General features: G+C 38.1%; 1 protein-coding gene across 2 annotated transcripts in view; it reads right to left on the reverse strand.

The window, feature by feature from the left end:
- LOC113105858 (neuroligin-2-like) overlaps positions 1-12,671 on the reverse strand; it is a 145,024-nt gene that overhangs the window by 80,695 nt on the left and 51,658 nt on the right. For both annotated transcript variants that reach the window (XM_026267209.1, XM_026267208.1), the window contains exon 2: positions 7,203-8,007. In XM_026267209.1, the coding sequence (XP_026122994.1) occupies positions 7,203-7,674 (472 nt within the window). In that variant the 5' untranslated portion in view covers positions 7,675-8,007. The remainder of the gene's footprint in view (positions 1-7,202; positions 8,008-12,671) is intronic.

The raw sequence follows: 12,671 nt of genomic DNA on the forward strand, positions 1-12,671 counted from the left end.
TGTATTCTAATTTATTGAGATAGTGAATTGGAGGGTTTTTGTTAAATGTGAGCCAAAATCATCACAATGAAAAGAACCAAAGACTTAAACTACTTCAATCTGTATGCATTGAATTAAATACACACGTTTCACAATTTGATTTTAATTACTGAAATAAATGAACTTTTCCACGACATTCTAATTTATTGAGATGCACCCGTAATTATTAGAAAAAGTATTTCCCTCTGGTGAAGCTTTTAAATCAAATACAGTGGCTACAGCGTAGATGGAAAGCCAATTGCATCAACATCGAGTGTCTCATAACAAAAGATGATGATATCAAACCTGTTACTATGGGGCCTTTTTGGCTTAAACTTTGAGCTTGACACCATGCTATTCATCATTTATAACTTACTATAACAACATCATTCAAGGGTTTGAAATTACATGATAATGAGAAAATAATTGTAATGAACGATTCCTTCAAATTTCACACCAAACCTCTACTTCATTTCTGGTGGCAAGCCAATATATATCACAAAGGCCAATAGCAGACATCAGTAGATATCTGTCATTTTGTAATTATCGGCATTAGCCATTGTGTTTTTCCTTTTGGCCTACAAGTGTCAGAATCACTGAGAAGCCCATTGCCTAATTGCAGATGTGGGGGGAGCTCTAATTTCTGTCTAATAAAAGAAAGAAAGCGAACACAATAATACTATTTCAATATACCGTCGGCATTCAGAAAATACACATTTGCATAATTTAAACAGCCTTTGAATACCCATTTAATATTTAATTACAAAAACCTTGCAAACTTCAGCAAATCCAGTTGTTAGGTGCAAAATAGTTTCCTGTATAAAACACATCAACTCTGTGCATGATGATCATAATAGGATTAAAGAGTCAAGAAGTTGCTATCTAAAGTATAAATCAGTTTATTTTATAGATTTTTTTAATAAAACTTATTTTATTTGTTTCCTATTTCGTTCAATGGAAATTAAATGTAAATGTAATTGTAGCCGTTATTACGCTTAGGGTTTTATGTAGACATTCTTAACTTAAAAAGCTTGATATATGTATATTGGCTATCAAAAAAAAAAAAAAAAAAAAATTGATCAACTACTAATCATTTCCAAAAGCATTTAGCCATTAGCGTGAATACAGTCCTCTATTTTAAATCTGTAGCAATTAGATGCTCCTGAAAACCGCTTCTTTAAACACCTAATCTATATGTGTTTATTAATGGAGTCCATTCATTCAGGATACTTTCTGTAACAGTCCCAGAAATCATAGGGATCTTTAGTAAGCTCGTTTCCATCAATCCCGTAACTGTACAAACACCTCCGACAACAACTGATGTCAAACCAATTAGCTTGTTAGCATGTGAGAAGAGTTTCTGCGTGAGGCAAAGAGGAGAGGAGAGGAAGAAAGAAAGAAAGCACGGCACGACCCAGCACAATGCACCATCTGCAAAACAACGGCCTACGTCAAGAATTCACACACACACACACACACACACACACCTAATAACTTTCTCTCAAGTGGTTCACTCTTCTGTGGTTATAAATAGAGTGTGTGGCAGTGCTCTTGCTAATTCCTTCATTGAGAGTCTACTGGTAACGCACAAAAACGCACGCACACGCTCGCACTGCTCTGACGTGCTGCCTGACAGCTACACGCAGAAAGAGCTGAGGGGTTGCCAAGATGACCCCGTCCCCTGCCAAACCCTCATTCTGTGTCAGCGTTATCTATCCATACATTTCTGCTCTCATCTCCTTCCCTCTCCAATTTCCCTCCATTTCTCGGCATCTCTCTCATTTACTTCGCTCTGCAGTACATTCGTTCTTCATTCTTGCACTATACATCTTTATTACTCAAGTCATATTCATTTTCTTGTGTCTGTCAGCTGTTATCTCATTCTTTTAATTGAGTATTTGTTATTCTCTTGAGCTGACAGCCTTATAGACACATTCATTAACACACACTTCCTCCCCAAAATCTCATGGCCCAGCAGTCTAACAATATAACAGTTCTGCTCTGGGATTTCCACACACACACACAAACACACACACACACGATTTCAAGTAAGCCTGCACACGTTCTCAGCTGGAAAGTTACCAATTTGCTCTCATTACTTTCTACTAAAACTCCAAGCTGAGACACTGAGCCATTGGTTTGACCTTGCTGCAAATTTGAAGCCTTCCTTTGGTATTCATTTAGTGAAAGAGGCAAACACAGTGGAAAAGAACAAGCTACAGTAGTTCAGGGGAGAGAAGGCTAAATGTTTTTTTTCCCTTTAAACATTCATTTGGTTGTAATATGACAATGATGCCATTGCTAAAGGCAGACCACCTCCGAGTTACACTAAACCGGTCCTGTTAAAAGTCAATATCTCAAACACTCCAGCTGTAGCCTGTGAACTTCTGTTGGAATATATATATATTGGAATATATTTTTGTCACGCGTCGCAGAGCTGTTTTTGTGCTTCTCGGCTTCTAATACTTCAAAGGGGCCCGAAACGGTCCGTCTATATTCAGAATACTCCAGGAGCTAATTAAAAAACGCCCTCCACACCAACGCTCAGGTGCTCTCCGAAGCAGTTTTGATTTCCCTCCCATAGAAAACAAGAATGCCATTCGAATTTCATCTTTTGTTCAAGTGTTCCTTCATTTCTTTCTTCCATTTCTCATTTCTACCTCCTTGGCCTTTGGGATCCTTCAATATATGGGATGTTATTGTAGCTCTTTGAGGCAGAATCATATTACAGTATATCTGCTTTGTGTAAAGCCAATCTATTCAGATTTTACTTGCTTGTTGATTTATTGATCAATTTATCTATTTTTTTTTTTGGTTTAAAAAATGAGAAAATCCTGTAAGCTTGTGTTCTCTCTCGGTCAAATGGATCTGACAGAGAAGAGTGAGTAGACAGGCTGGTGACAGTATCAGGTGGGCTGCAGAGTGCACAGTCATGCTAAAACTAACCCATCAGTCCTGCTCACACATGCCTCTGATTGACCATCCGCCTCTAGCCTTCAAACAACTCCCACAGGTTCAGTTATTTTCTCCCCAGGCATTCTCAGCCCTGCCATAAACACCGGACAACAAATGAGAGAAAATACATTTGGGCATCCAAAACCAGAACTAGGCTTTTGTTTACACATTTTGTCCACATTTGTTTATCAAAAAAAAAAAAAAAAAGGGGAAAATGTCCATGTTGTTAATGACTGCTACAGATAACGGAAATTTTGTTAGTTTGGGGTTAGTTGATGTTTGACATTAAATTAAGACTTTAATTCAAGGACAACAAAACAGAATATTTCTATTTCAATTAAACACTGTTCTGTTTTTTTTTTTGTTTTTTTTATCAAAGAATCCTTAATAAATGCATCACTGTTCCCCCACAAAATTAAAACTGTTTAATTGGAAATGTTTCTTGAGCACCAAATCAGCATATTAGAATGATTTTTGAAGGATCGCGTGAGACTTAAGACAGGAGCGGATGCTGAAAAATCAGCTTTGCCATCACAGGTATAAATTACAGCCTTTTATTTTAAAATATACTGAAAAAAGAAAACGTACACAAATAATTTATAATATTTATTTACCTGTATTTCAGAGATCAAAACTACTTTCAAAATTTTTTACATAATTATGGAAATCAATTCCGTCCTATAAAAACATAAATATTTAGTTCAGAATTCTGCTTTAGTTTCCTCTAAAAGAGGCTATAACAGATGTCACTATATGTAGTCAGAGGAACAAGAACAAAGCGAGACAAATAATGAGACTATATACAGTGCTGTATAAATTGCCTGGGGCAGTTCGGGGCAGGGATGGTCCCCACATATAGTAACTGATTCAGCTTTGATCTCCTGTCCACCCCCTCTTTTAACTCTCACATGGATCAACTGCAGTACAGCATACACTTTTGTAAAATAAGATCTGTATATCTTTACTGCAGTTCTAAGATGCAGAGTTACTCTACATATGTAAAACTAAACAAAAGACCTCCTTTATTAGATCTGAACATATATATATATAGTCATGTACAGCTTAATTATGTTCAAAATGAAGGAATTAATCCACCATTTGGTGTTGAAACACAATGCACTGGATAACGTATTTGTTCTAAAATGTGCAGGATTGCAAGCCGGCTTGGGAGAGACTGAGTGGATTAAAGGGAATTTGGGGATTTGGGAAAATGGGAGCTGGCACATTTGGGAATCTAGGAATCGGCAGATTTGCAGAGGGCTTTGTGGAAGACACATGGCGCAGAGAAAGAGATAATGTGGGATGAGAATGAGTGTTGGAAGACGCAACGAGAGAGAGAATCAGAAAGAGAAGGAAGGAAAAGAGACGCACTGCTGATGGTGTCAAAAAAAACAAGAAAACAACACTGGCATCTTTGCTGTGAACAAACACTCACAGGCCTATGCAGATGTTCAGTCTGACTGCAATGTGCTGATGTGCTATGACTGAGGCATTATATACTGTACATAGTGCACATACTGAGGTAATGAGTTTGTTGCATTTTTCTCATTAACACAGGTTGCAAATTACTAAGCATTCTTTCATAATTGAAAGAATTGCTTAAGACAATTACCATTGTAAACACAAAACACCTACACTGGCTGACAAAAAGAGGTAAAAACTGAGAGGAAGGGAGCAAAAAGGGCTCTGAGATTGCAAATTACTGCTGATGTCAATAATTTGCTTCTCTGGGCGACTTGGCGGCTGGAAGCTTAATTGCGGGAGAAAAACACCTCCTCGCAAATCAGCTCTTTCCATCCTCTGAGAGTATCTGTCCACTTTGCTCTTTCTCAAAAGTAAAAAAAAAAAAAAAAAAAAGGACAAAAAAGAACTGGAAGAGGAGAAGAAAAAGACAAATGTTGAGGGGTTTTACCACAGTCTGAAAAGTCAGTCACTTCTTTGATTTGTTAACTCTCCATCAATTTTCCCCAATCTGTCGTAAACGTATGTCTTATACTGGAGCATAAGTAATTTCCCAGAATGCTTTAGTCTTTCCAGCTGGCCTCACTCTTTAAGTAAATCATAGGGTAAACTATTCCTGACAAGTCCTGATCCAGAATGCAGTGGACTGATCATAACTGGGAAAAGGCAAGGGCATGTTCTTAGTCAAGGTCTGGTAAAGCTGCACCAAAGTTCAAAGGAAGAAAATTATTTCATTTTCACTGTAAAGTTCTTTGTAGTGTTAAAGAGATAGTCCAGTCGTAAATGAGAATTCTGTCATGATTTACTCACCCTCATGTCACTCTAAATCTGTATGGCTTTCTTTCTTCCACAGAACACACAAGAAAGATAAGGGACCCATGCTGGTAAAATTAAGTCTGAATGCGCACGGTCTAGTTTTGAGCTACAGGCAAAAGAATTAAAAAATCAGTTTTGGTTGAATTTTACAAATTAATTTTATTAAGCCCTTCTTATAGTGACCCCAATGCTCCAAATAGTAATTAAACAACATTTGCAAAGCGCATGCGTAAGATTCGCCTCTCTCTCCCAAAGTACATGATCTCCCAATAAAGTACATTATTGTGAAATAGCCTGTCTTGTCGAGAATCAAACAAACATAATCTGTTGTGTCTTACATAAACGTTTAGTTAATAGTTGGGGAAAAATCTGTTGTGTAACATTATATTAGATAAATTGATTACAGTAGGCCTTAATATAGATCAGTCTCAATGTACGTCATACATTTGAACAAAAGAAGGAATCACTCGCTCTTGATTAAACTGTTAATTTGAATCTGTTCTCATTTTGTATAGTTCAAATTAAATTGCTATATTGTAATCAATAGTACTATTATGAAAAGAATAGGAGGAAAATATGCAACGTTGCTATGTGATTTTGCTTACAAAACTTTAACTCGATTTTTCTCGAAATGAACTCTGCTGACTCTATTGCCTTCAAACTGTAGCTAAGTCATTTTTTTGTCTGATTTCAACAAGTCATATATACTTTTGAAGGCATTTTAATGGAGAATGTGAAAATAATAAAAACATTTTTTTGAAAATTTGATCATTCCGACTCGTTTTCGCCAGCACGGCAAAATGTTTCTATTGATTCTGTCCATACAGGTTAAGTCAGTGAGGTCCAAAACAATTCTGGACCCCACTGGCTTTCATTATATGGACAAAACAAGACATTGTTTGAAATATATTATCTTGTGTTACAAAGAAGAATGCAAGTCATACAGATTTGGAACATCAGTAAAAAGCAATGAGTAAATGACAACAAGTTTCAATTTCGGGCAAATTATCCCTAAACATTGTAGCATCTACTATGCAGTACATGTAACATGCATGCCTATAGGTTCCATTACTCAATAATAGAGTGCAGCAGTTAAAACCCCATTAGTTTTCTCCATAGGTGAATTGTTCTTTAATTTATAACCTGTTGAAGACAGACCTACTGTGAGCTACGAGGTTGTTAAGTGTATAATATACCTATGATTAGGGGTGCTCCGATCACGATCGGCCGATCGTTAATGCGCATCTCGTCAGTAAAGCCGGTTCTCTAATCAGCGGTTAATTCCATCAGGTGCGTGATTTCACATAGAGCAGCTGTTACTACACAGAGCCATTGTTAATAGAGAAGATGCGCAAATCACGTTAATTTTCAGCGTTTTTTGACACATCTTCTCAGTTAACAACGGCTCTGTGTAGTAACAGCTGCTCTATGTGAAATCACGCACCTGATGGAATTAACCGCTGATTAGAGAACCGGCTTTACTGACGAGATGCGCATTAACGATCGGCCGATCGTGATCGGAGCACCCCTACCTATGATTCTGCAAAAAAAACTCCACCAATCGGAGAATCCAAACAAGAAGATTGTGCCAAAATATTTTCTTAGCACCTATCCCTATTTGTATATATATGTACATAATATTTGTATATAATGCATATTTTGCAATTACATAAAATAGATTGTTTCTATATCCGTAATCAACATCAATAGTTCTAGGTCCTTCCCTTATTAAAGTTTTGTCTTTTTGTCAGATTGTTTGCTTCAAACAATTTACCTCGTAGCTGGTTGATTTTGTTCATGGCTTATAACTCCTTTGACTTTTTTAAAATACCTATGGGAAAATACTTCCTGAACCAAGGCAGCTGAAAAAAAAATGTGGATGGGCACTGTTGCACTCTACTCCTCTATTAGATATAACCATAATGCTTTGCTGTGTTGTGTCGGACACTCACCGTCCTCTGTGGGAACATAGACGTTGAGGTAGAGACAGTCTTCGCTCTGATTCTGAATGTAGGTCGCGGCCACATCCAAGTTGTCGGTAAACCACACGGGCAGCATGATCTCAGGTAAAACACCATGCACGTTCTGCGGGCAAACAGGGGCGAACTGTGTAGCGTTCCGCACTTCCTGCCAAGACCCAGGAGCTTCCGGTGGTTGAAAACGACGGTCTCCGATTGGTGCTGTGGCATAGGGGACGCCAAGGTACTGTTCAACGGGACCCAGAATCTCATTGTTAAGCTCTTTTTTAATCCCACGCAACTTTCCGTAGTTTGTGGTGACGGTGGGATATTTGGAGCCGGGATCAATGCGCTGACACGATGCCAAGGTGATCCACAGAGCCAACCAGAGGAGAGTAACTGCGTGGGTGGCCTCTGAATTGCGGGCATGGCCCAAATTGAATTTGAAGGCATGGGGCAGATACATGACTGTCTTGTTTTTCCTTCTCCGCTTCACCGGTTTATTGACTTCCGCTTTGCTTTGTCACGGGTGAAGGGCAAAGGAAAGTTAAACTATTATAACAGAACAAGAAAAAGTGGTCCCGCTGGTTTGTTTTGGTCTTTCAGGGAGAAAGAGGGAGGACAGGAATGGGGGGACTGTGGAAGGGTTGGGGTCGACGAGGGGCTGTGGTTGTGCTCAGCCCTGGTGTATTATCGTGGGAATGCAATAGAGAGTAAAGAAGAAAATTCTGTTACGTTCCATCTCCCTTAGCCGTCCTCATGAGGTCAGTTATAGAGGTCACACAGATGATTGCTGGTCCTGCCAAGAACAACAAAAAGGGTAAGTGTTAGTGATTAAAGGTTAATGTGCAAGTTGCTACCCTTTGTATGCACATATCAGCCACATGGATTTGTACAATGTTGAATGCTGCAACCTGGATTTAATTCTGTCATCATTTACAAACCCTGAAATCATTGCGAACCTGTCTGCCTCTGCGACACAAAAGAAGATAATCAGAAGAATGTCTCAGTATTTTTGTGTCTATACAACAAAATGCAATGGTTGTTTTGGACCACACTGATTTTCATTGCAAAGGTGTGGTCACATTTACCATTGCTCAACAACATTTCTCGAAATCCAGTTCTACCCTTGGTAGATTAACATTGTAATATCCATTACCGTGCAATGTTTTTGGTCTTGGTGGAATACAGTAGATCTGCAACGCTGCTGCTGTTGGTTATTGCTGTAGCTGCTGCAAGCAAGTATATGAACTTGCTACTCCAAATACTCAAATAAAGTGCAGCGAGTATTTAGACATTTCTACTGCTGTACAAGCAACATATTGAATAACCTGTAGCAGATCTACACAGGTGGAGCTGGGGAAGGTGGAGGGTTTCAGAGGAACTCTCAAAGCCTGCTGCGAACTAGTGGATGCTAACCAGCCATTTACTGTAAATGTAAAGCAGCAAGCTTATTGGCTGCACATGATACATGAACAAATCAGCTTGTGCAATTAGACTAATTCTGTTAATATCCTCAGTTTTCATTAACAACCCATCAGCCTCTGCCATCTAGAGTTTAATGATAGATCTTGGCATTCATACAGATTTGCATCTACTCTTGTGGATGAGTAACTTATTTTTAGGTGAACCATCCTATTAAGCATCTTGCAGGCATTGGTGATTACTAAAGGATTTCCAGGAGGATTGAACTTATAACCTTTTAGTTTCTAGCCCAGATCTTTAATGACACAGCAAGATTGCATTTGAGACAGAAAACTGGAACAAGTTAAACAGTTCTATAACATTTCCCATCAAACATTAATGGTTTTCAATGTTTATGAAGCTTAAAAATTCAGTGACTCAGCAATAGCAGTGCCTCACGTAGGCTTCAACGTCTAAGCCCTGGAAAAATGCAATACTGCAGGCAAAAGACAGCTCAGACGACTCGTTCAGGGCATTATGAGGATCATAAACACAATAAGACAGAGACAGGGAGACAGTGATGTGAAGGAAAACATCTCGAAACACCCACACAATGAGCCTCTATCAGTCAGTTGTGACTAACAAACTAAAAATAGATATTTTAGCTCTCACATCCTGAATGAAATCATCTGTGCGGATATGAAGTCTAATTAAGAACCGACGCATTTCGCCGTGAACGCATCTTTTGTTTTTTAAAGCCTCTAATCGCCCGAGAGAGCTGATTGATGCTTTAAAACTTTGATGTTCATTTCAAATGGTGTTAGCATTTAGCCAAGAGCGCCTAGCTTCGACGCTTAAGCATTTTAACGGTTAGCTAAAACAGAGGAGAGAGAGAGAGAGAGATTTATGTGATGTGAATGGATTTAATGTGGATTTAGATTTGAAGTCCGGACAAGACGGAGGATGAAAGGTCAAGCATAAGCAGTGAACTTTAAAACTAATGGAGAAAGAGGCATTAAATCTCGACTCCTGAGATGACAGGAATGTCATATATAACAGCACCGGAGGACACAAATAGGAGAAGATTAGAGACATTACAAAAGGTAGGCGTAGAAACAGATTGAAAATTGAATGAGAAATCATAACACTAAATATTGCAGCCGTACAGATGGATTCAACACAGATGTCATTTCCTTCAGCTCCAGAGCTGAGGTGATTGCATCCAAAAAATCTGGCAATGATGGCAAATTTCAAACCGAGCAACCGTCATTGGGAAAAATGGGAATGCTAACTGAGAGCTGTCTGCAGGTATTATAGACCTCCTTGGTGCAGTAAATGTGAATGGCAAGCTATTTAAAAAGCAAAACATTGCATCCTCATCATCATCACCATCATCGTTAATGTGGCAACAATCATCATGCTGAATGGACTCCTCCAGTGATATTACTTCATCACCATCCCATAATAGTCTCATTTAATGTGGCTATTAGCGTTTCTAGTGCAGCACTGTCGTTGCCTTGTGTGAGTCTGTCTTTTTGTTATGCCAATAAAGCTATTTGAATTTGAGAACTATGGAATGGAAAAAAAATTAAAAAGAATGAGCGAAAGATAAAGGAATAGAGAGAGAGAGAAAACCAGAGGTATGAAGACACAGTAGGTATTTAGCCCAGGGGCCTGTACAGGCACTAGTACTTTAAATACAGATAAATGCTGTAAAAATCCAAAAGCAACTCTGGTATAAATCCCCCATCAGTCTAGTATATAATGAGGTCAGACAGAAGTAATTACTCCTACTTTCATTCATAATAATTTAAGACTCAGTACTGTGCTTAGTTTGCATTCATTTTCCACCCTTATGTAAATTAAGTTCAATAAAGATAAAATGTTGCATATAAGAAAATGTAAATGCATTTAGTCTTTGAATACCATAAAGGGTGCATCTTTCCTGATATGCAGTACATGTCCCTATAATTGAGACTATGTGACTAAATATATTGGCGGAAAAAATTACAAAATTAAATCCTATACATACTTGTGCACACACAAACTATTATATTAAGTCTGGTGTATCCTTTATGTCCTCAATTTAGGTTTAACAGCATTGTACCTGTCAGTAAAAACAGGGAAACCTGAAAACTAAAAACCTTGTTTCTCAGTATCACTCCTCTTATAATTTGTCACTTTATCAGGTGACTGTGTGTGTGTGTGTGTGTGTGCTGTTGTTTTTGTGACATATCAGGACACAACTCTGTATAATGACATGGGTATGACACAGGTATTACAAGGAGAGGGTGACTTATGAGGACATAACCCATGTCCCTGTTTTTCAAAACGCTTATAAATCATACAGAATGAGTTTTTTTGAGAAAGTAAAAATGCACAAAGTTTCCTGTGAGGGTTAGGGTTGGTGTAGGGCGATAGAATATAGAGTTTGTACAGTATAAAAACCATTACACCTATGGCATGTCCCCACTTTTCACACAAACAAACGTGTGTGTGTGTGTGTGTGTGTGTTCTGTGGAGTGTAAAATAGAAGAGGATGACTCTAGGGTTCTGAGGGGAGTCTTGGGACCATTGACAGGATTCTCTGAATGCTCTTTAATTAAACCTTAGAGACCAAATATACTGCATCTCACACACACACACACACACACACACACACACACCCAACACTCTTCTTAAACGATAATACACCCGCATTGATGAGGAGAAAAGGCGGGATGAGTTAACACTGGAGAGCATGTGAAAGATTAGGGCAAATACATGACAGAGATTAGAGATGGAAAGGAACAGCGAGAGCACCGCTAGCTTCTGAGCAGTGTTTCGTAACTAACTAAAAGTAGCGACACTAATAACTAAACTGCATTCTCAATAGCATGACAGAAGTTTGGCTGTCTTCAAAATTGTGTAGCTTTTCAAATAACAAGCTATTTTTGCCAGCAGTGTTGCACGACATGCCTGTTTTTATGTCATAGTGTATCGGGCAAACAGCCTTACACCAGAGCAAACAGAGGCAATAAATGCATTCTCTCAGAATCTATTCCCTCTCTCATGTGTTGCTGGGATGTCTGATTCATTTAGGTGCCTCTTTGTTTGTTTGGATCGACTCACTTGTCATGCACTGAATTTGATATCTCCATTTTTGTATCAAAATAAATATTTATATACTTCTGTTTAACACTCTATGAAAGTGTTTTTGCGGTTTCTATTAGCTGTATGTATTTATGAGTCATACTTGCTTACATTTTACTATTTGTTTTAATTTCAATTCCTGACAAATTAATTGTATAGTCATCATTCCCTGTTACAACTAATAACAACAATTTATTAAAGCAGAATTTTTCTTCTTGCAATTAACAGCTATGTGATTAGACATCAATTTATAATAAATAGATGCAATTAATATTAAAAAAGGAATTAACTACTGTATGTACTCTGCCAAATAATAAGCGGCAGACATATCATATTGCTAAACAACAACTTAAGAAACACAGCTCCTCCAAACATAGTTTTTTTTATAATCTGTTTGCAACTGATAATTCCATTAAAACTCCTAATACTATATTAAATGAAAAACTAAACATTTAAATTAACGGTCACACTTTATTTTAAGGTCCAATTCTCACTATTAACTAACCATCAACTATGACTTTTGCCTCAATTACCTCCTAATTTCTGCTTATTATTAGTTTATAAGGTAGTTGTTAAGTTTAGGGTATTGGCTAGCATTATGGATGTCATGCATTATATGTACTTTATAAGCAGCCAATGAGGTGACATGAAAGTGGCATTTGCTTCATTTTGTTAGCTAACAATAGTGCAGCTTGAATGTATTTTCCTAATTTGCTACATCGCTGCTCATGACGCATGCTAAAGAACCCACACCAGGGTCGTGTGGCTCGTAACCCTGCTGAACTGCTGCATTCACCCTCTGACAGTTCATCACATATGTCAGTCAGCTCCCATGCGATACCTTTCCCACATTTCCATCTGCCCTTCCGTTCCACGCTGATCTAGAGTCAGCCGCAGCAGTAATTAAGGCTTATGTCAGACTAATGA

The sequence above is a fragment of the Carassius auratus genome, chromosome 7, assembly GCF_003368295.1.
Source record: "Carassius auratus strain Wakin chromosome 7, ASM336829v1, whole genome shotgun sequence".
NCBI lineage: Eukaryota > Metazoa > Chordata > Actinopteri > Cypriniformes > Cyprinidae > Carassius > Carassius auratus.